Raw genomic sequence first — 25,599 nt, forward strand, 5'->3', positions numbered from 1 at the left:
ATTTTTTCAAACTTCTGGGCATAACATCTGCATCCAACCAAGTGCCCCATCGCGTAACTACAGGTGTAGGGGGAAGGGGAACCTCAGGCCATTTTTGTTTAAAATTGTCTATTCTTCTAGCCAACTTGATAAAAACTTTCTTGCCATTTGAAACCAGTTTAACGACATTGGGATAAAGAGCTCTTATCTTTTCACATATTCTATGCAACGCATGGGCCACACATTTAACGTGCACCATTTTGGGGTAGCTAACGGCAAGGCCTACTGCAGCTTTTTTCATGTAAGCTGCAGCATCTGTCACGAGGAGAAGAACATTGTCAAATGTTATGCCTTCCGGCCACAATAGCTGCATTGCTTCATTAAAAAGCCTTGCTATCATTACGTGTAGCCAGCCCCAGCTACTACTTACAGCTATTTTCTCCCAATAGGATCGTAGGCGAGGTGCCAGAAGTCTGCCAGCGAGGGTGTTCAAAGACAAAACAAACCTAGCACTCTCGATATGAAAGAGGTGCAGAGTAGCCTATAAACATTTTTCCTTCGAGGATTTCGAGGTGGATGAAGTCAATGAACGATTTTATGTATTTAAAATGAAAATTCGCAAAATATGTATTTACATACGGAAAACTGGAAAATATGTGTTTTTATGTAAAATAAAATTTGCTGTGTTGACATATAAGGCTATAATCAGAATTTTGGCAAAAATGAGGGTCTGTACCTTATCGCAGAAAAAACATTTAATTACCTAAAGTTCCTTTCCCTATTTATAACGAAACGTTTGCCTAAAGTTTCCTACCACTTGCAGCTGAAGAACGTTTTATCTTCGATCACATCAGGAAGACGCTGCAAATTGGGATTTCCCATGCACATAATCTCAGTTCGAAAACTTTGCTCCCTGTCAAGCTTCATTCCTTTCTACCCCCGAATATGCATTTTAGAAATGAAGTGATTTTCTGTTGATGTTTTATTTTGGTTGGACAGCTAAGTACTTGTGTATGTGTACAGTATATAAAAATGAAGAAATAGTTTATCAATTTATAGCTCTTTTGTATGCTGTTTCCTCTCATGATGAAAAAGTGTGTGCCATTTTTTTTTTCCACCGCTGGTATATACCACTGATCTAACATTTTATTTACCGCTCTCCTCAGTTTTTATTTACCATAAATTTGTGTCCCTAGTTATTAGGTACGAATTCGGAAGGGGGAGACAATGATGTCGCTGACATTTCAAATTTCGTGTAAAGAAATAGTTACTTTCCCTTTTTTCTTTTTCTAATTGATTATGGAAAATTTATTTTTTGCCCATCAAGATTAAAGCCAAGAGTATACAGAATAAAACGAGGTATCATTTGTACCTCTAACGTTCTTAGTTCCGGAAATATAAGATTTCATTTAGAAGCATTCAGAATATTAAATTTCCCGCTGAAAACATGCTCAGCGTTAGTGCATTGAATTTTTTTTTTCCTCCGAAAGTATTAGCAATAAGTGTGTAAATTTTTCCACATCAATGGCAAACATAGCAGGCAATATGCCTGGAAAATTTATGGATTTTTTTTTCCATCAGGATTATAGCCCAGAGTATACTGAACAAAACGAGGTATCATTTGTACCTCTAACTTTCTTAGTCCCGGAAATATAAAATTTCATTTAGAAGCATGCAGAATTTCAAATTTCCCGCTCAAAACACGCTTGGTGTTAGTGCAATTACCTGGAAAATCAGCCTTTGTGTCTAATGGTTAAAAACTCCAGAAATGAACATTACAGTGAGTAATCTCACATTTCTGTTGTCAAAAGCAAATACAGTCTATACTTAGTGTGCCTCCAATTGTACATGTAAACCAACTTACTTCCTTACTCTAGCATTCTTCACCCCGAAGGTTTATGGCTGCAGCAACACAAGCTTTCCATTTGCCCCTATCCTGGGCAAGATCAATCCAATCTTTTTCATCCTTACCGATTTCCTTTAGGTCCATCTCAGCGTTATTCGTCCTTCTTCTTCTTGGCCTTCCTACAGGTCTCTTACCATCAGGTAGCCCTACATGTAAACCAAACAAGTGTTCAAACCTAGAACACTAATTTCTAATTTGTAACATAATCAGAGATTATGGGAGAAATGTGATGAAAATTCATTAATTGTTCTGTTATAGATATTGATATGGTGGCGTTGCACAAGAGATGAAGTATATCCTTGGAGCCCTTTAGTTAAGGATCAGGATAGAGCAAATGTCCATGTTTATGGAATAAATGGGTGAGCATTGTTTGTGTATATTATTGTGTGTATCATAGTTAAGACATTAGTAATCACAATGTCTACAGTAGGATTTCATTTCGTACTTGAAATCAAAGAGTTTCTAGTTACCAAGTAAGGAAATGCTAGCAATGGAGGACAGCTGATCGAAAAAGGAAAATTAGATTCAACACCATAGTACATGTAAATGCTAATCAATATTTTCTGACAGAATACGTCATGTATTTTTTCAGATACCTCCATAATCAGATATGTCTTTGATGTTATTTCAAAACTTGCTGTACTTAACATGACCAACAACTATGCATCATTGAACAGTTTATTTATATATTTATTTTATTCCAGATCTAAAGCTGAATTGGTGTGCTATTACAGAACTGAATTTGACCCAGTGTGTGTAGCATTTAGCCAGGTCCAGTCGAATGTCATTCATACAGTAGAGCAAAAAGTTTCAAGGAAGGTAAGTTAAGACTGAGCTGATTGTTGCGTTACTAGTGCAGTGAAATCTCAGTTATACGTTTTATGGGGGACAGAATGGAAAAAAACATTTAACTGAGAAAAACGTATTATTGAAAGATAATTAAAATTATAAAAGTAAGCACACACACACACACCTACATATGCACCAAAATTTGCTGTATTCCACTGATCTGTTCTAAATCGTTACTGTACTGTACTGTTTGAGCACAAAATCACGAGAAATAGACAGTGAAGGCACCGGCGGTAGAAGGGGTGCGAGCAAGGTTTACCCACTTAATCCATTCAACCAATTCCCTGCAAAAAAAACATGTTGAACATTCGGACGTTTATCTCGATCTTATGTTTACTGTAACTCTCGTTTCCCTTTTTCCGCTTTATAAGTTTTCCAAACCTGCTGATGACAAATTTTGCCAGAAGGCTCTGTATGCCAGGCAACGTCTCCCTCCCCTCTCCCTTGCCTTTGTTGCAGTCTCATTCATTCACCATGCAACCTTGAACTCCTGCCTTACAATCGGGGGAACAAGCACACAATTGCCAAAACGATAGTTACTAAATGCTGCTTTCTCTAGGGTTTTAACACATTCTAAAAGTGTGATTAAGATGTCTTTGTTCTCCCTACCTCCACAAAAATGTATGTGGAGAACTGAGAACATGGCTCAATCACTATTCACACTTCTTTACAGACTCTTGTATGTAATCCTTCCTAGTATACGGGAGATGGAGGTGAGGGGGGGGGGGGGGGAGACTTGCTTGGAAAGCTTTCTTTTCTTCTTGTTTGTCGAGAAAGAAGTAGGAGAATTTGCCAACCCCAGTTATCCAATATTGGTTTAGGAATGAGTAAGAAAAAGTCGCTATTCTCCTCTCACAAGAGATAATTAATCTGCAACTGCTGTGCAGGACTATGCAATAATTTAATGAAGTAGCCTATCTGCATAGGAAATATTGCTCGTATGTCCCTTACAATACAATAATCCTTCCCCCTTTCTTTCTGCAACTTGGTTCGGGAGTAAGCACGCTGCTGACCAAAAAAAAAAAAAAAAAAAAAAAAGAGAATGCTGTAGTCCAGCTTTTCTTGTCTTCAACAAGTGCTTTATCTTTAAAATCTGCAGGACATTCTATTCCGCCACCTGTACGGTGGTGTCAGTCTTGTCTGGAGGGAGGCTGCTACTGGCACCAGTGTTATGTCTAGCTCTTCCAAAGCAGTCCCTTGCCGATATCCCTTTTGACAGTAATGAATCATCCAACATAAAGGATGCATCTTTTCGTTCTTGTGCTGCCTACTGATAAACAAAACTGTACCTCTTATTCATAATGAAAGTTGTGCGAATTACTCACAAATTTAATATAAATATACGAGGGTTGGAACTTAACTATGCAATGGAATGTAGTAGTGGCGCTGATAGCACACGTTGTTGACATACCTACCTTACCTCCGAGCAAATGGACTCGCCCGTCCCACGTCACAGGCAGGTGCACAAGCGAGTGAAACACAGTCACTTGTGAGCGAGCGGTCTAACGTGAAGGTCACTATGTTTTTCCAAACAGGAACAACGGAGTTGGATCAAGATTGAATGTGCCAGAGATCGTACAGCACGACAGTGTCATCAAGGGCTTCAAGAGGGGTGCATGGAATCGGCATTGCCGTACAGAACAGTGGCACGGTGGGTAAAAGCCTTCAACGAAGGTCGGCAAACTGTGGCATCGGGCAGGTCGTCCTAGCGTCTCTGAAGAAGAAGTGCAAGCTGTTGCTGCGTTAGTGGACAGTGATCGAAGCATGACGATTCGTGAGCTCGCCCACGAAACCGGATTAGCACATACGACTGTGCTTCGCATCCTGAAGGAACGCCTGGGCATTCGCAAAATTGCATCACGATGTCGAAAGTCGAAAGTGCGTCAGAGCCCCAGTGTGGTGGAAGTTATGGTGATTCTCGTGTACGACTGTGATAGTGTTATCCTAACGCATTACGTTCCTCCACGGCAGACAGTAAATGCCCAGTATTACTGTTCATTTTTAGAGCATCAACTGCGACCAGCTTTGCGAAAGAAGCGGCGACACTTTCTGCGCAACCCCCCCCCCCCCATCATTTTGCACGACAATGCACGGGCGCATACAGCGCAAGCTGTGGCTGCTCTGTTCGGTCGATGGGACTGGGAAGTACTGTACCATCCACCATACTCCCCGGACTTAAGTCCTTGTGACTTTGATTTGATTCCGAAGATGAAGGAACCACTTTGTGGCATTCGCTTCAGAACTGTTCCAAAGATTCAACAGGCAGTAGACCGCTCTCAACAGAACAGGCTCTGCTAACGGTATACTACGCCTTCCACATCGCTGGCAACGGGTTCTACACAACGCTGGTGACTACTTTGAAGGACAGTAACAGGTACAAACATGTAACTCTTGTGTATCGGTTGTGAATAAATAGTTGCCACTATTTAAGTTCCAACCCTTGTATTAATAACTTATGGTTTGCGAGTATCTATGTTGCTCCTGCGACGTTTCGGGATGCAACTGCTTTCTTCCTCAGGCTGTTCACGTTTAGATTATATATAATTCATTTATATTATTGTACCTCTTATCTTGTGCATAACACAAGATTAATCCTTGTGAACACTAGAGCCAGTGGCATGCCCAGGATTTTCAAGAGGGAGTTTACGTATACATTTTTTTTGCCTCCGGCATCATGGTAACGTCGTCGCCTTGTAATCAAGGTGTTCCGGTGGAGAGACATAGTGGTTCGGATCCCACTTTCTATGCCTTCTATGCATAAAGTGGACAGAAAACCTTTAGCGGACGGAACTTCGCATGCCTGCATTCCCGTTAAAGCCGGTGCCTGTTCAAGCGTGCGCTTTTTAAACTTGCTGCAAGTACAAAAACATTGTAACTATTAGAAATAATTTCTAATTATTTTGCAAATTTTGTTTTTTATATTGCACAACTAATTGTCATAGAGAGAAGTAAACTGGTTTCGTTTTCTTTCTTAAAGACATGGCTTTTAGTGGAGTTAACTAAATAATTAGGGTTAACCAAATTTTGAAGGAAGTACGACAAAAGACCACTCTATGAGGATATGTAACGCTCGTGCTGCAACTTTGGGGGGAAAAACCTGAAATTACGGCATTCTTAAATTTTGCATAATTAAGGAATTTTGCTTCTAGTGTCGACCCTATGGATGCTGGATGGACCAATTTTGAGTGAAGCACGACAAAAGATCGCTGTATGAGCATATGCAATGCTCGTACCGCAACTTTGAAAAAAAATAATTGAAATTACAGCATTCAGAAATTTTGCATAATTACGCAAAAATTCTAACTTTGGGCTTTTGCCCCCGCTTCCCCTCTGGATCCTTAATTCTTTGTTGTTTCTTAAAATGTTGCTTTTTGTTCATTCTTAAATTTAAATTTTTCAAAAATATGCAGTGGTTGAGCAGTTATAACCTTTTATCTTCAATTTATCCTATAGTAACGAAAGGGAAACAAATTGCTTTTTTTCAAATAGCGCTTTCAGTGCACACAGTGTTTAGTATAATCGCTGCTTTTCTTCAGAACCATGCACATCGTAAGAATAAGTCACAGTGTTCAATACTTCATTTATCTGCGATTTCATTTTACACACGCAAATAAGAAAAAAATCTGCTACTTTTCTGTCTTCAACAACCGTATTATCTTTAAATATGACGGTAATAAGACACAGCGGAACTGCTTCCTCCCCTGCATGCCACTCTTCACTCCCCCTCCCTTTCTTCAGCTTGTTTGTAATGTTTATGACAGGCGGGGACGTGTGGCGCCAGTGACTTATCTGACAGCTTGAAAGATACTTACCCATTGGAATGCAAAGAACAAAAGTAGGATTATTTAGCGCAGGGCAATCTGGTTTAAGGGTGCATTGCCCATTACATGCCCTCCGATGCAAGTGACATAAATAGAATTGCAAGTTGAGAGTCTGGTCCCATGTTTGCAGCTGATAAAAAAACCTGTATGGAAACGGGTGGCAGTTGTTATCATCACGGAAATCTAGAACTCCAAGAGCAAAATTCTTTCCAGCAAGTAAAGTTAAAAAAGTATAACTTATGTCTTTTCCTTGTTGAGACTGAAATCGTTGAACGTATAACTGGAAAAATCGTATAACTGAAATATAATAGCACGCAGCCTTTGGGGAATTGGCAGGGACTGCCAGAAACAAACGTACTAACGAGAAAAACATATAATTGCGATTTCACTGTATGCACTGAAACCCAGATTTTATGTTCCGGTATTTTACATTTTTCCACTTAATACATTCAGCCATCCAGGATCAGCAAAATGACATTCTAAAGAACAGGACATTCGCACATTTCCCACTGAATATGCATAATTTCAAGTATGATCAGACCTTGCAAAAGACCAAAATGCCAGAAAAGTATCAGCTGGTATCATTAAATAAAATCCAACTGATACTTTCTGATACTGATACATTAGCATCAGTATTGACTCAGCCCTAGGTAAAAAGAGATAACACCACCCTTCCCCCTTTCATGCCTCCTCTTTGACATTTAAAATTAATCAATAATGCCTGGATACAATGTTTGAAACTAATAATAAACTTAGTGGACCTAGTGATCAACAAGTTAAAAAAAGTAATTCTCCGTGAGAAGTCATTAATCAAAGTATACTTTATGCTCAGATAACATTAATCAGTACTGGACCTAACAGTTTAAAGTGGGATCAGAAACACTATGTGCTTCCACTGGTGATTGCACCTCTTGATTACAAGGCGACTGCATCACCACTAAGTCGGCCGCGTGGTGGAGTGGTTAGCACATTGTGCTACAATGCCAGGGTTCCCAGGTTCGAATCCTGGCATGGGCATGAAAGTTTGTAGGTGTCCATTCATCAATTTCATCATATCATCACTCATCCCCAACTTCGCAAATTAGCAAAAGTGGCACAAAAAGTTAATTCAAATATAGCAAATCAATCAAGCATTACAAATATGTCATTGAGGAGGCCCTGAGAGGTCATCAATCTGCCACTGATGTGTGCGGCTGCGTAATAATTGCATGATGCAGCTTTTCTTTTCTTTTAATTGCTTATGTGTCTGATATTGATAGCATGGGAAAATGAAAACCAATAATTATTTTTTTATTTCCACATCTTTGTTTTTAATGGTTCTTGGAAACAGAATAAGCACACGGCTGACAAAGAAGGAATAATCCGGTCCAACTTCACTGTCTTCAGTAACTTCAGTTCCCCCTCCCAAAAAGTTCTTATGTGCAAACTAGGGATGTGCCGAAGCCGATTACAGATGTATGAAAATCGGCAGAAATTGACATATCGGCATCGGTATCGGAATCGGCCAAAATCCGAAATTTAAACCGGTACAGATTATACTAGAGTTTTACCTTCTAATAAGTTTTATATTCTAGTTTTTTAAGATTTATTGAAAATTTGGTTATGATTCGTCAGTATTGTAGAGTTTTTGTAATAACATTATTGCAAACTCTCATTCAGAGGATCAACCTAACTATAAATCGGAAATAAACAGTACATTGCTAAACCAGGATCTGCTGTTGCATTGGAAATTCGAAAATTAGTATTCAAACCTGAAGCAAGTGCTGAGAAAATACTTGAGCATACCTGCTGCATCAGTATTTAGTGATTGAGTGTTCAGTGTTGCTAAACAAATTTGCGATAAGAGAAGAAGTAGGTTCCTTTTGTACATGCAAATGTACATTCGCATCTCTTGAGAATATATATCTATATACATGTGATATGCGATAGAAATGTACATACCAAATTTATTTTTATCATGCAGAAAATAACATCCCATTTCTGTTTAATAATCTTATGTATTGGAATCGGTTAAATATCGGCATCGGTATCGGTTCCAAAAATTATCGGTGGGTACATCGGCATCGGTAAATTGTCAGCTTCGTCACATCCCTAGTGCAGACATTTTTCGACACTAAGTTATGGAAGCTGTGGTGTGGCCAGAAGTTTCCTTGGTAGCTCAGTTACTTTTGAACTTGAATGGAATGCAAGGGTCTCATGTTCAAACTAAGCCCAATTCACAGTTTTCACTGACTTTTCAGTAAGTTCTGGGCATGGGTGTTCTCTGTGAGCGTCCCTTCATTTTCATCATACCATCCCTTATCTTTACGATTAGGCAAAAGTGACAGAAGAAAGTAAACTAAAGCAAATCAATCAATTTTCAGTAAGTTATATTATAAAACCTCATGTGCCATTTCACTTGGAAAGATTATGTTGTGAATAATATTTACTTATTTTTTTCTGTCAGGGCGAAGTAACTGTTGATAGTTGTACATATGGAATAACCAAATCAAGGCTGCAGAGGATAAACGTGATAAGTATCCCACTGCAGAACCAAGTGTGTTGCCATAGCTTTAGTCCTGATGAGGAAAAACTTCTGTTGGGGTGTATTGATGGATCCATAGTCTTGTATGATGAACCACGAGGCATTACACATGTAGGAAAGGCAGCTTTCGTAAGTACTGTACTAAGTTCAATTTACCATACTACAAGTACTATTTTATACTTTTTGGTGTGCATAAACATCGGTGTAATGCACATATTTTGGAGACCATAAACACTAAAACCATTCCCTTTTTTTTTATCTGTGTGTATGTATAAATGTAAGAAAGTAAATAAAGAATGTAAGAGTGAAATTGGATTTTTCTTGTATGTACATGTTGCTTGCATTGTAGAATCAGTTCTTTTGTAGTTTCCTTTTCTTGCAAGCACATGAACACAATTTTCAATGTAACATTTCAGGAACACACACTCACTTCATCACACATTTTAAGATTTTAGTTTTATAATGTGGTTGACATATTTAGACCATGATTTTATGTAAAGGTCAGCATGAAAAGTGGGTTATTGTCGATATAAGAATGAACTGGAACTGATTTTTATGTTGTATATTTGGCACAGGTGATGACAAAATTTAAAAAGTATTATTTCTTTTCTTTCTAGATTCCAGCTTTAATTTCCTGGCATCCTGATGGAGCAGTGATTGTTGCAGCAAATGAGAAGGGCCAGATACAATGCTTTGATTTTGCATTGAACTGTATTAGAATTCAGTTTATTAGTGAAGACATTCATTCAGCAAATATCCTAGATTTAGCCACATATTTTAGGTATGCTTGGCTTACACATTTTTTAATTTTTATTAAGGGAAAATAATTTTTTGCTTCAATAGGGATGTACATTTATATCTTTTCTCATGTATGCCTTTAGCCTTTAATTTTGGAATGCATAAAACTGAGAGAACATTTTAATATTTCAAAGTCTGAAGGAAAAAAACTCACGTTTTGTGGTGTTGTGTGATAATACAGTGGAACCTGAACTCATATTTTTTCATTTAACCTTTTAGATCCTAATAGAACATCCTATAAAATTTTCCTGTATTTTTAGGTTTCATGCATTATGTGTTCTTTAGTCTCACGTTTCTGATAAATGTATAATTGAGGTTCCACTGTATTTGTATTATGGAAGTACAGTACTCGTATTCAGCACTAAGTTTAAAAACAGTTTTGTTAAAAACAAACACATAACAGCACAATATGAGACACTTTAAAAGTTTGTTCTAGCGTTCGACTCCATCTCTGAGTCATTATCAGGGCTGGTCGAGAGACTGTGAAGAAGACATAGCCAAGGTTCCGTCAAAAGCTCGGACAAAGTTTTAAAGTGTCTCATATTGTACTGTTATGTATTTTGAGTTGTTTTTAACAAGAATGTTTCCGGCCCGTGACATAAGAAGTTTTTTAATGTCATATTAAAAGCAATGTAAATTTTTTTGATTATATAAGATTTTCTGCATGAAAAAATTTCAAAGAGTAAAAAGTAAAGATTGCATTGTACTGTGCCATAGTTGAGGTGTTGTGACCTTTAACCCAGGCCCCTATTGATTTAATCCTGGATGAGCTCCAGAGCCATTTTATGCAGGTACATTGTCAGAATAATTCCCACACAGAGAATTGAACCTGGGTCTCTCACATGTTGAACGATGCCCCAAAAACTGGAGCACCTCATCTCTTCAAATAGTAGGGTTACAAGAAACTTCTGAAAGTAACATGAATGATTCATTGATTATATTCCACTGTTACCTTCGCAATAATTTGGCATATAAGTTACCAATATTATCAGTCATCACAAGGAAGATATTTTGGTGCATGTAGTCTTCATGAAAGTTGATTAAAATGGATTTACTAAAGAATACTGTATCTTCAGTTATCTTTGTTAGAGGAAATTTGAATGTGTATGGTACAAAAAATGAAACCACTTCTTGAGTTGTAAGAGATAAATTCCATATTATTTTGGAAGAAAATATTTCACTATGGTTCTTGTCTACAGTGTTTACAGTACCTAATTGGAGAGCCGACCTATGTGGTGAAGTGGTTAGCACAGCATGCTATGATGTCCGGGAGTTTTTGTTTCAAATCCCGGCATGGGCATGGGTGTTCTTTGTGAGTGTCCCTACATCAGTTTCAGCATATTATTGAATTGAATTGACTTGACTTTATTGCTGGGCGAGGTTCAGCTATTGCTGGTCTACTACCTAACCCCATCATCATCATCCTCATCTTGCAATGAGCCAGAAAAGTGAAGTAAAATAAACTAAATCAATCAGTCAAACAAACCTAATTTGTTGTGTAAAATAAATATACTTAGTAATTACAGGAAGAGTTTAGGCATCAAAAGTGTCCACCGCTGACCTGAATGCACAGTTGTGTCTGGAGTAGTATGTCGTACATTACAGACATTCTTTCTGTCTGAGAGATGCTCTGCTGTACATGTGAAATGTCCTGTAAGTCCTCCCAACATGTGTCAATTGTTTCCATATACTATACTTTCCCCTTTGGTTTCCTCAATGGCAAGAATTAGAAGTGAATAGGTCTGGTGAACAAATAGTGCAGAACCCAATGCTAATTATTCTATTACCTGGAATTGCCATGGTGATGCGATTCGTGGGTTAGTGTGACACATAGTACTTCGCCTTTTCTTGCTGGAAGTAGCAGCACCTTTTTTTTTTTTTAAAGTACAATTCTTTGAATATCCAAAGGTATGAGGTGCCCTTAGAAATTTTCTTGAAAGAGGATAGGTCCAGTCATACTTGTTACTGAGACAGCACAGTACTTGACAACCTGCACAGAGCGAAGAGATGTTTCAGATTATGCCAGGTTGCAACAGTTCTTTAATTCAAAGACAATTTTGCAATTATATTTTGTTATTTTCTTTGTACATAATCCGAAAGGAATGCAGAAAATTCTGTTGTACATACTTTATTCAATGTTGATGTTCTTTTGTCTTGAAATTCGTTACTATGGTGACTAGAAATTGGTTAATATACTTGTGTGTTAATTGATATTTGTCAAGTTATTTTATTTAATTATTGCAACAAACTGCTCCACACTGGGGACAGTTGCAAGGTCTTGGCAGATTAAACCAGTTTTTATTGCTCAGAAATAAGATCTGTAATATAGATAAATGTCTTGTTATTATCTCCTGCAAGAAGGTTCAGTATCCAATGCATTTATCTTCAATCTACTGGTATGGCTCTGTAGGCTTATACAAGTACAGTACTAATAAAGTGAATATATATTCAGAGTTGCAATAGCTTGTATGCTATTAGATATGGGTTATAACGATGGAAACATGTCTTTGTATATTTTAAAAATTTACTAGAAAACATTTCAGATTTCTAGATAAATGAGTTTCACATGATACACTCTGAGGTTAAGTTTGTGTAACATATATTCACATGTTCTGGCTGATGCACCAACTTGCTGTGTGAACCCACATGCATGGACTTGGGCTTTTTTCCATTCTTTCATGGCATAGTGGCAACGTTCGCCTTGTAATCAAAGGGTCCCAGGTTCGATACTTATGGAGGCACATTGCACAATGGTTTGGATCCCACTAATCCATATGTCTAGTCCCGATTAACCTATCTGTGCATAAACTGGACTTGAAACAACAATCCATCAATCGAAGCTACCAATGCAGTTCTCCTCACAGATGGATTCATGTTGTTTTATATTTTTTGGCCACAGATCGTACACATCACCACTTTAATACAATTCATGAACCAAAAACTTATTGTTAGGGAACTGTTCTTTAAGAATTTCCATTTTCTCCTCGATGCAGTGTCTCCTCATGTAAAAACCCAACAATAGCAATAATTTCTAGTAAAGAGCAGGGCATGTTGAAACCACACCAGCACACTACAGCTAGTGCAAGTATTGAAAGGAAGCTGTTGCCACACTGTGGATATGACTGTGAGGTGCCCCTCCTAGGGAAACTTGATACATGCACTGTAAGTTCTGTACAATCAAATCATAATAGTGAAGCAACCTGCATTGCAACTCGGAGGCCGTTTGGTTTTTCATGCCATACTGTGTATAATATGAATGTAAAACTTCACTCTACATTTGCCAATCATACGAGGCGCATCCAGAAAGTAAGTTTCCCTATTTTTTCCCCGTGAAAGTAAACATAATGAGCCGTGTAAATTGTGCATGCGCAGCAGAGCTAAGACGTATCAATCATATGCCAGGCGGACAGATCCTGCCTGGCGCCAGGAGCGAGGCAGCAGTGGTCCGAAGTGGAAGCTCGTATTCCTTCTCCCACCGCATGCCAGTAGCGAGGCAGCAGTGGTCCGAAATGGAAGCTCGTATTCCTTCTCCCGCCGCATGCGAGGTTCGGTCGGTGATAAAGTTCCTGAATGCACAAAGCATTGCGCCAATTGACATTCATCGTCAGCTCGGTGAGGTCTATGGGCCGAACATTATGAGTAAGCAGATGGTGCGTCGCTGGTGTCAGCAGTTTTTGGAAGGTCGTCAAAGTGTCCATGATGAAGAGCGCAGTGGACATCCGTCCCTCATCACTGATAAACTGGTTGAGCTGGTGCGGCAGCGCATCGTAGAGAACCGTCGCTTCACGATTACGGAGATGAGTAGCCTTTTTCCGCAGATATCGCGATCCGTGTTGCATGAGATTGTCACGCAGCGCCTGCTGTTCAAAAAATTGTGTGCCAGGTGGGTGCCGAAAAACCTGACACCCGAACACAAAATGAAACATTCAGGAGCAGCACTGACATTCCTGCAACGGTACCATGATGACGGCGATGATTTCCTCGACAGGATCGTTACGGGCGATGAGACGTGGATTTCGCACTTCACCCCGGAAACCAAGCAGCAGTCAATGCATTGGCGGCATAGTGGATCTCCGGTCAAGAAGAAATTCAAACAGACGCTGTCGGTACAGAAAGTGATGTGCACAGTGTTTTGGGACAGGAAGGGCATTTTGCTCATTGACTTCCTCCCCAGAGGTGAAATGGTGAACGCTGACCATTACTGTGAAACACTAAGGAAATTGCGACGTGCCATTCAAAACAAGAGGCGTGGCATGCTTACTGCAGGTGTTGTGCTCCTCCATGACAATGCTCGTCCACATACGGCTCGGCGCACAGCAGCTGTTTTGACGGAATTTGGCTGGGAGTTGTTTGATCATCCACCTTACAGTCCTGATCTGGCTCCCAGCGATTTTCACGTTTTCTTGCACCTCAAGAAATTCCTGTCCTCCGGTGAGCGTTTTGGCAACGACGAAGAGCTGAAGACGTCTGTCACACGCTGGTTCCATTCACAGGCGGCAGAGTTCTACGACAGTGGGATCCAAAAGTTGATACCACAATACGACAAGTGTCTCAATTCTGGTGGTTGCTATGTTGAAAAATAGCTGAATCTTTGCTGTACCTGTTGCCAATAAATGGTTTCCTGAAACTGTGTTGTTGTTTTTTTTTAAAAAAATAGGGAAACTTACTTTCTGGATGCACCTCGTATATTGAATCGTATAAGCAAGTACATGATTTTACATGCATTAAAATCAAGAAACGGGGATAAAACATCATTATTACAAAAGGCCACCAAAGACTGTTGATGTTTCATGGATATCTCGTACCCATTATCAGGATAAGAAGGAAATTCAAACTGATATTTTAGTATTGTGAGTTTTTATCCTTTATCCCTCCTTCTTTATCCTGATGATAAAGGATAATTATTCTCTACATGTTGACAAACCTTTGACGCCTCTTATTTTCAAGCTGTTTTGTCCCTTTTTCTGATTTAATGCAGGTAAGACTATGTACTTTTCTGTATGATGCATATTTTCAAATTTGAAACAATCCATGTAAGCAAGATTAATATTATAGCTGCTCTTATACAACATATATATATATATATCTTCCTTTTTAGGTACCAACCAACATTGCTCAATTTGGAGTGGAATAAGAAAGTGGATAGCTCTCTGTCTAGTGATCAGTTTGCTCAGTCAGATGGAATTTTATTGCTTTTTTTTGAAAGGTAAGTAGAGAACAAATATAGGAAGTTCAGAATTACCAGTATCATTGGCTGTGGAATTTTCCATTTATTTTTAACTCTTTCTTTATCTTCTAGATAAATCAAAGAATGCCAATTGTAATTAAAAATAACTTACACCCGCCGCAAAATGACTTCGGACCTCATAACAAAAGCACAAAAAATACAGAAAATTCATGTGAAAAGCTATTATTAAGCTATTAAATACGGAAAAAATGCATACATTAGTACGGAGTCATGTTGCCTTTACTTTTGAGAACCATTTGGATGCGCTTAGGCATGGAATCACTAAAACTTCGGAAGTCCATGTCAATGCACCACATTTTCTTCAGTTCTGTTTGAAGGTTCTGAATCATCTTCTTTCCCAGGAATTGCTTCATACAATGCCAACAATTTTCAATTGGGTTGAGATCGGGGCTATTCCCAGGCCACTCTAACATCTTTATCTGTTGTTCCTCAAGCCATTTCCGTACCTCCCTTAGCCGTGTGACAAGGAGCGTTGTCATGCATGAGAAGATCACACTCGTGGATCTGAAGCACATCCACTAAATGGTCCTTAAGAACATTGATATATCGGTCTGCGTTCATCATTATGTTTTGCTGTAAGAAATATAAACCTGCCGTACCCTTTTCACCTGAAAAACTCCCCCACACCATTACAGACTGGGAGTGCCTAATGGTCAGAACCGTATACTTTGGGTCGTATCGATCTGAAGATGATGGACGTCAAACCTTAGCAGCTCCCATTCGGAAAAGTTGGAATGAGCTTTCATCGGAAAACATGACTTTCCTCCACTGTGCTGGTGTCCAGTGTGCATATTTCTCTGCAAAAGCAAGACGGTTTTTCTTCATGCAGGCGATGAGTAGTGGCTTCTTAGCAGCAGTACGACACGGCAAATCCAAGTCTTTCTGTAAATGGTGCTGGATCGTGCTAACACTAACATTTTCCAGCAGACTCGGGTGCATTTCTTAAGTTCTGAAGCCGTCAGTCGAGGGTTTTTCTTTATTTCTCTCATTAGGAGAGCGTCTGTAGATTTGGTTGTTTTTCTTTGCCTCCCACCACCGAATTTGTGCTTTGGAATGACAGTCAGAGGCAGTCATCTGGCAGCTGCCAGTACCTTCATTATGGTTGATTTTGCATGACCTGTTTGTTTATATATTGTCTTTATCGGGACGTTTTCACTTCACCATGCAATAATGCTGTCTTTTTCCACACTACTACATTACTTTCCCGGCATATCACAAATACACCTGTACAGTAGTCAAATATCCAACACAAATACAGTAGGAAAATATCCAACACAAAGTGCACCACATGAAAACACAGCAATTTATCACACACACTACAGCAGAAAGTCACCCTTCCTGTGTCAACTAACAATACGAAATGAAATGAACTCGCTTGTCAGCAGTAATACACTGTTGCGAGATACGTTCATGCAGAAACAATTCCGTGTTCGAAACAAAACAACACTAGATACAAGGCTACAAAGTGATAGACCACTTACTACTGCAGATTTCACATGAGGTCCAAAGTCATTTTGCGGCGGGTGTAGAATCTAACACATTGTTTTTTTTTATTGAGTCATTCTTCTTTCTATTATATTCAATCTATAAAATGTACTTGCAGTGATGGGAACAATTAGTTAGTAGGAATAGGGATTCTTTTTTGTCAGAACTGTTGAAAGTTTTGGTACAAAATTTATTGATGCCGATAAGTAATATTCTACTGATTCACCTCCTTAATCAATGTTGCAAGGTATAACATTGTACACTTTACATCATTAATACAATTAATTACAGGCATTTTAACTATGGTTGCTTTCACTTTCAGAGGTCCTCTTGTAACAATCCGCCTTGTGGGTGGAGGTGGTTTGAAAGGAGATGTGAGTGCAATGGGCCTGACAGCAGATGCTCTTGTGTCCCAGTACCTGTCTTTGCACCAAGTAGAAAGTGCTATAAACTTGCTACAGAGTTTGAATTGGGATTCATATGGCTCTGTGTGCCTTATATGTTTGCATCACATCATGAATTATTTATTTAAATTGCCACTTACTCCTGAAAGAGAAGGTGAGTTATACTCAGTTTCTACTAACTACTTTTTAAAACTTGAAATAACGCTTCATTGTGTCATGGAGGTAATTAGAAGAAACTTCATACACACAAAATGTTAACAAATTATCATTCTTATTACAGGCAATATACCATGGATATATCAAATCAGTAAAATTAAAATGAGATAAATTGATTGAGGGGTGTTTTGAGCTGTTCAAACTTGAAATTTGAACATTTGAACAGTGTGTTCAAATTTTACTAAGTTTCAACATTTGATCATCTCATAATATGCAACCATCTTTCCTCTTTACAACAAGCTTAAGAACGCTTCTGTATCTTCGTTCGTTCCCGAGATATACTTAATTGAAAAGAGCATGGTGCTCAAAAATGACATTTTGAACAACCTTCATATAATTCGTAATAATCATATTTCAGCAAAATCCTTTCACAGATATCGGTTTTGTGTACCAAATATCATCAAAATCGGTGACTATGAGGGTCAACTCCTGCCTCATTTGACATGGAATGACCCTTATATAAATTGATATTCATAGACTTCTGATGAATCCCTAGTAAATAGCCAAGTGGTTCCTGGATTCCCAGTGGGATTAAAAAAAAAACAACTGGTGTTAGTTCACAATATGCTGGTCATCACGGGGCTGGTGTGCCTCCAATGATGATAATCCTAAGTTAAGAGTTCTATTTCTAAAAATAAATAAATAAATGTGCCAAATAAAATTTTGAGTCATTTTATGTCATAGCACTCAGTGGCAGTTTCAGAAATGACGTTTGGGAGGGGCAAATTTTAATCAGGTACCCCACCAAGCTGAGAACATATTCTACCATGTGTTAAGTCCTATTTATGCTCAGGTATGCTAATCAGGACTGGACCTACAGTTGAAAGTGTGATCTGAACCACTGGCAATGTGCCTCCACCAAGGATTGATCCCAGGACAAATACAAGGCTAACCACATTTTTGTTTTATGTAAACAGTATAAGGAATTTTTATAAACTGTAAACAAGAACCAAGCTGGTCTTTGTAGTGTATAGATTTTAAATTTTGCAAAAAAATAGAAGCTTGAATTGTTTATTTATCATAATTGCTCTCTACTATGCTTCAGGAGAAGTTACTGGAAATTTTAAAAATACCGCACTTTCTCCCCAATACTGTGATAAACTGAGTGGAAAAATATGCAACATAGAATGAATAAACAAAGGGGAAAGAATCTGTTCTTATAATTCACGTCTTCTCTGTTAAACTCTAAAATAAATGCAAAACCTTTTAGTAACCAAAACGTTAGGCATGATTATATGTACAAAATCCTACCATTTGAGATGGGTGGTCCCTGTGAATCCATGCCTGGTAACATGAAGAAGTAGTGGCAGTTACAGTGAATTGAAACAAAGAGAAAAGAAATGCATGTGCAAGGTGGAACAAGAAAGAAGTTTGCTTTTACTTTTAATTTAGAAACATTTTACTATAGAGAGATAGAAGGGCAATAAGAAAATAGGTACTCGGATATAAGTAGATAAATTTTGACATTGGTCAATCACAAATTTGTATTCAAGGACAATACAGTGTGTCTGGCTTAAAAGTATAATAAAAGAAAAATTAATATCTTGTAAGTTTATTAGGATATTTGCGTACAGTTTTCTTCTACCTAGAGAGTAACTCAAAAAGTTTTTTTTACATACCTAGTACACCTCAATATGAGCACCATTAGTTGCTCTACAGATGTTCAACCTGTATTCAAGCTCCGCTCATGTGTTGTTCAGCATTACTGGAGTCACATTTCGGATTGCAGCAGAAATGAGATGTCGTAGATCAGGAAGGTCACAAACTCGTATCTGGTACACTTAACGGACTTCAACTCGGCGAGAGGAAGAACACACCATGCCTTCTGCTGCAGAGTCGACATGGCTACTGTTCAATTCAGTTCAGTTCATTTGTGCGTGCGCGCAATCCAACAGGTGCTGATGTTTTGCAAGCGCAGAAAAAAAAAACATTTTGAGGTTACTTTTCAAACTATGTAAGGCTTAAGGTGCTGTTGGTTAAATATTACATGTAATGATTTTTCCTTTTATTGTACTTTTAAGCCGGACACGCTGTATTGTATTGTAACTAGCATGTAATATGTGAACATGTCTGTGGATGTTTATACATTGTATCACTTTTTTGTTTGAATAATTTCTTGTTTTCACCAGTCCATCTCCAGGTAGTGTTGGGATCCTTCCATGCTCCATTGAGGCCTATTAGTCATGCAACCGAAGAAGAATATGGTGATCAAGTTCGGGACCTGACACGTCGATTCTTCCACCATTTGTTAAGGTAAGCAATTGTCTTATCCACTCAGCATACAGCAGGAATGTTTTTGTGGCTATGTTGTGATACGTGTAGCTGTGCTGTTGAGGTGAAACTATTTCTTAATACTCCTTTCTGTTTAACATTTTTTTTACCTCCTTTACTGAAGCACAACATGGATATTAGTGACCATTAGAATAAATATATTATTAGATTGTTGGGCTTACTTCAACAATGTCTTGTTAAATGATGGGTGCTTCAACAATGTCATGCTAAATGATATGTTATCAAACTTCCTTGATCCATTTTTTATGCTTTGAACATTTTTTTGCTTCGACTTGTGTCGTTCTGGTAAAGCAACTCGTCCATATGTACAGGGGCATATTAGCCTGTAGGGGATTCAGAATTGTGTACGTGAGAATATGAACTATTAAACCTAGCATTGATTAATCATAACACATAATGTGCATGTGCTTCCTTGGTATCCTTTCATAAGATACTTTTTCACATTTTTAACAATACAATTAAAGCAAGACAATCACAACAGTCAACCTTCTCCAATTCATGCAAACTCACTGGGGCCTCCCCGATGGCGCAGTGGTAGCGTCGTCGCCTTGTAATCAAGGGGTTCCGGGTTTGATACCCGGTGGAGGCACATAGTGGTTCGGATTCCACTTTAAACTGTAGGTCCAGTTCCAATTAGCCTTACTGTGCATAAAGTGGACTTAAAACACCAAATCAACCAATCATGCAAACCCACAGAGATACATTCAAAGCCTCAGTCATCCATTCTATCTCCCAGAATATGGTTGCCTATTACATCAAGGCAACACACATTAAAGAAACATTACATAAAGTTTATACATTTTCAGAAATTACAGTACAAGGATATTCAAAAACTAAATCCTTAATAGCCTTGAAACATAATGGTAATCTTATCCCTTAGAAGGTTCTTAAAATTAAAGTTTATGCATTTTAAATTTCTTCTTTCTTGTATGTACATATTGCTTCCATTGTAAAATTATTTCTCGTACAGTTTGCGGTTTGTACAAGCATAGAAACACACATTCGCTTCATTAAGCCTTTATTTTTACTTTGATTAATATTAGTTATAACAATGTAATAAATTGAATAATAAAAAGAAGCAGGTATACAAGGAATCTTAATGTTAATAATAATGTTAACAAGAATGGCAATATAGATTAACTATGGAGTTCTCTTTTTCACTTTTGAAATTTAATCCTACACAAGATATCAAGAATCTTTGTAGAGAGAAGGACAATTTTGGATTACTTGATGATATTTGGGATCCATAATTAAAATTTGGCAATAACTTCATTTAAAATAATAATAAAAACCAGTAGCTTTTTTCCAAGTTAAAGGGTTATGTTCAAATAATGTAACATTACTGACAGTTTAACCATTTTTAGGTCAGTATAATTCAAACTCAGTATCAGCACAATAGGTAGTAGCTATGGTGCTATATATTGGAAAGGAAATTTCAATTTACATATGCTGATGAATTGTGTTTATATTCAATCAATAATAAATACCTTTATAATTATTATATTGATAAAAATAATAAAAAAAAACTAGAAACAACAAAAAGTACAAGAGCATTTATAACATATCAATGCTACACATAAGAAGAAAATATCTCTTTGTTATCTCCTTCCAGGATAAAGCAAGTCCTTGTATCCACAATTCTGAGCTTCAGTTTTCGAAATTCATCATCTGATCAAACCACATCCAAATGTAGAACATATAACTGTCACTCTATGCAACCTTCCTCCAAGCACTTATTTGAGGAACTGTAACATTTACAAGCCTGCCCGTTAAGGAAGATGAAAACAGATACTTATTCACTGCTTCCAATTCAACATGGCCTCCATTATACATATCAGTGTCATTGCACAACTTTCGAATCTTTATCAGATTATATCATGATCAAAGTTCATTCAAGTCATAAAAGGCTTCTATATAACTTAAGCATCCAAGTTATTATCACATTGCCCAGTTTAATGCTTTAAAAGCAACAATTATTGTACAAATATATCACCATTCCATATTGCTAAATCTGTACTTATCTTTTTTCCATCCTGAGATCCTCACAAAGTCACAGACAACTCGTATCAGAGCAACTAGTTCAAGCCAGATCTTTTAGTATGTGCAATCTTCAATTGTTTTTGTTTTATATTTTTGGCCATAAGTGCTTAACAGCTTGAATGTTTGTGTTGCAAATGTACATATTTGCTCTGTTACAGCTATTTTACTATGTATATCACAATATACTTATCTAATGATTACAATTACCATTTTTTGAATGTTGATACAAAATACCAAGTATGACATCATATTATACATTGAACAATTTTAAAGAGTTGACCTTTGTATATAAACCTTGAAGCCAATGCAAATGTACACAATTTCAATAAATTTAATTATAAATTTGAATGTATCATATCTTTCTTGTCTGAAAGAACACATATGATTGAAGATATTTGTTTTTCATATTGCCAGTCAAAAATAACTGTTATGACTAAATTGTTATAAATATTGCACAAATGTGGAACTTTGAACTTAGCCTAACCTTCTTCAAATGTTGTTATGACAATATATTATTTTTATTGTCATAACAGTATTCATTGTATAACTGCTTCTTTTTAGTTTTGTTAAATTTATTCCATTGTTATAACTGTAAACTTTATCAAACTAAAAATAAATGTCGGATGACGGTAACGTGTTCTCCCGAAACATTACATCAACAATTGTGTTGATATGTTTGTGTAAACTACAAGAGAAATAATGTTAATATGCTTATTTTGGTATCATGAGACATGTAAAAACATTACTTTATTCAAGAACACAATCAATGATGATGGCAGCATATGCCTAATTGTATAGTGCATCCTGCTTTGATTTCTGTAGTTTTGTCTCTGAATTTTCCTCCATAGGCACCAGTTGTTCGAGAAAGCCTTCCGCTTGGCGATCGATCTCAGTGATCATGATCTGTTCATGGACATCTTCCACTACGCACGGGCAATGAAGGAGAACGGAATGGCAGAAGCTGCAAGGTTAAAAGCAGAGGAGCTCTTAAGATCATGCAGCAGCAGCAGTAGCTCTTATTCAGGTACACAATACTTTTCCAGACTATAGTAATTTTGCAGGGTCCAAAACAAAAAAAAGTGGCATGCAACATTTTCACAGAGTCCAAATATCCTGGAAATTACACAAAATTCGTAATTTACATTATTTTGCCAGCAGCATTGAGGGCAGAATACATTTTGTGGATAAATAATTACTTTATGTGAAAGTATGAATATTTTGAAGTAAAACTCTAGTAGACTGGTATGGTACAGTTCCAAGTAGGAACTAAAATTTTAAAGTTATAAATATTTTGAACTACTTTAAATTGTTCCAATTTCCAAGTATCACCTCTGGTATCATTGGGAATACTGCATTGAATGTATTGCATGTCCGATGTAATACTTGAAACACTCGGCCATAAAATTTCTCCACAAAGTATAGCTAAGATTGTTCTGTATCCTTTTTCTTCTTCTTTTCAGATTACCATTGCTCTCAATCATCATGCTCAGAATGTTCAGAAACTGAAAGCAGCTCCCACTCTAGTTCTAGTGGAACAAATCAGAGTAGTAATGAAACAAGTGTTAAGCAGCCAGGAGAGAAACAGACACAGAAAGTTACGTTCTCTGACACTGTCACACACATTGTGGTAAGTTGTTTCAAATATACATAATGTAAAGTTAAATTTCCTTGATTTATTTATAAATTTCACATTACTTTCAGTGAATTTACTCATTGAGGTGTTATTTTTTTACAATGCTTCACTTTTTATTATTTGACATGTTTGTAAAATTCACACTCATCTCAGTGAATGTATTCATTAACATGAATTTTTTTGTTACCCACTACATTGTTATTGTTTAATGTGCTTGTAAAATTGTAATTGGTTTCAGTGAATGTCCAACTTTTGTTCATTAATCAGTTTTATTTATACAAATGTGAACTTTTATTGCTACATTTTGTAAAATGTGTCATTGTCTAGATCAGGGATCACGAAACCAGTGATTGTTAGCTACCAGTAGTTCTCTTGGGAGATATTTTCGGTGGCTTGTGAATGGTTGGCTGCAAACTGCAGTGACTGGCATTGATCTTGAGCAAAACCTTCATGTTAAACTAAACCTTGACTGACAATCACTCACATACCAATGAAAGTAATGAATTTTAGGGTATTGAGCAGCAAAGCTGAGAAAAAGGACATGCACCCATCATGTCTGTCATCTGTGCCAATTACTGGTAATTAAGGAACAACCACAGCTAGTGGCCGCGGTGGCTCAGTCGGTAACACGGCTGACTACCATGCTAAAGGTCCCGGGTTCGATCCCCGGCCGGTTCAAATCCGGAAACTTTTCTAACGTTGGAAGCGGCCCCGGCGCATACCCAGCGTCGAATAACATAGGTACCTGGGGGAAACCCTGGGGGGTAAAGGTAGTCAGGGGCATGGTGCTGATCACATCACCCCCACTCACGACCGGATCAAGAAAGTGTGGGGCGTTACCCCCACACCCCCTATATGCCTTCATGGCGTGGTGCTAAGCACAGGGGAACACTTTACCTTTACCTTTACCACAGCTATGTCACAAACTAGTAAATGTGAAATATGAAATTTTATAAAGTGAAACATCTTGCAACATATATTTTTTTATTGACCCATCCATCTGTTTATTATAAATAATAATTTCATTACAAGTCTTTATGAACCAAGAAATTGTCATAAGTAATTCAATCCACCCTTGGTAGTTCACCATGTATTTCCACATGTAAAGAGTACCTCCATGGTTCTGGGAGTTAAGTGATTTCTGGTCTAGATTATTGTACCATTTGTAAGGATTTTTTTTCTATTTCAGCTTCTATTTATGACAAGTTAATCTGTAATCCCCCTTTTTCAACAGGATTGTTCATCCTCAATTTCTCCAGATGGATTTGAAACAGACACTGGTGCTTCCAGTAGTAACTTAGACTTTGACAGAAACTCTGCCAGGAGTATTTATATTTCACAAGATCCAAATGAGGAATTTGTGGATAGCCTACCTCCATTTTTAGAAGACGGTGAATTTATGAAGAACTATGGAGCCTTGCCAGGTAAGATAAAGCTTATGATGTTGTGCTATCTTAGAGATCAAATATACTTTCAGTATATAATCATTCTCTTTCATGATTCAGTGCATGGAGAACTGTTAACCTGTGGCAGACTGATGATCGATATTTCAACAGTACCGGAATTTCCATTGAAGATGGACTATCGATATATCGACCAGTACTGCGAGGCAGCAATTAAAGTGCCATTTCTTGTGAACTACATACAATATTTAAGTTCTGTCTTTTTTGTTCATTAGTATACCTCTAAAGGTATTACATACTCAAATTACAAAACAATATATCCATTGTTACTATTATTAACAATCGGAGTTTGAAAGAGTAATTTGTTTCCCTTTTGTTACTATGGGATAAATATTAGAAAAAGGGCTGTAACTCCTCAACCACTGGATTTTTTTTTGTAAAATTTAAATGTAATGCATGTATAATGAATAAAAAGCAACACTTTAAGCATCATGCGACAATTAAGGGTCCGGAGGGTAGGGGATAATGCAGGGGCTAAGGCCCAAAGTTTGAAATTTTCCAAAACTACACAAAATTTCCGAATGCCGTAATTTCAGTTGTTTTTTTTCCAAAGTTGGATCACGGGCATTGCATATCCTCTTTTGTGATTCTTCCCAGCAAATTTGGTCCATCCAGCATTCAATAGGGCCGACGCTAGAAGTGAAATTCCGGATATTTGTCCGAAAGCTAGAAACATTGCTGCTCTCATACATTGTTGTTATTTTTTTAGCCAAATTTTGCATGTTTGTAGCAATGTATGACACATCCTTTCCTCTTGTGCAAATGTTTATTGTTTTTCCTAATTACCTTTCTCGTTGCACAAATGTTTATTGTTATTAATCTTAATCTTTGTTATTAAGTATGTGATTCTTATGTTATTTAATATTTAGACCTATCACTGATAATGTCAGGATAGTGACTGACCTTTATGTACAGTATGCACCAAAATATACAGTACTGAA

At 37.4% G+C, this 25,599-nt stretch overlaps 1 protein-coding gene across 2 annotated transcripts in view; it reads left to right on the forward strand.

The window, feature by feature from the left end:
- The window catches only part of frtz (WD repeat-containing and planar cell polarity effector protein fritz), a 41,193-nt gene that overhangs the window by 9,212 nt on the left and 6,382 nt on the right, over positions 1–25,599 (forward strand). For both annotated transcript variants that reach the window (XM_083123257.1, XM_083123256.1), the window contains exons 6-15: positions 2,144–2,244; positions 2,590–2,704; positions 9,002–9,208; positions 9,697–9,860; positions 14,976–15,083; positions 16,933–17,168; positions 19,360–19,483; positions 22,411–22,586; positions 23,023–23,189; positions 24,430–24,619. In XM_083123257.1, coding sequence (XP_082979383.1) covers positions 2,144–2,244; positions 2,590–2,704; positions 9,002–9,208; positions 9,697–9,860; positions 14,976–15,083; positions 16,933–17,168; positions 19,360–19,483; positions 22,411–22,586; positions 23,023–23,189; positions 24,430–24,619 — 1,588 coding nt within the window. The remainder of the gene's footprint in view (positions 1–2,143; positions 2,245–2,589; positions 2,705–9,001; positions 9,209–9,696; positions 9,861–14,975; positions 15,084–16,932; positions 17,169–19,359; positions 19,484–22,410; positions 22,587–23,022; positions 23,190–24,429; positions 24,620–25,599) is intronic.

The sequence above is a fragment of the Lepisma saccharinum genome, chromosome 5, assembly GCF_977018435.1.
Source record: "Lepisma saccharinum chromosome 5, izLepSacc3.1, whole genome shotgun sequence".
NCBI classification, from domain to species: Eukaryota; Metazoa; Arthropoda; class Insecta; order Zygentoma; family Lepismatidae; genus Lepisma; species Lepisma saccharinum.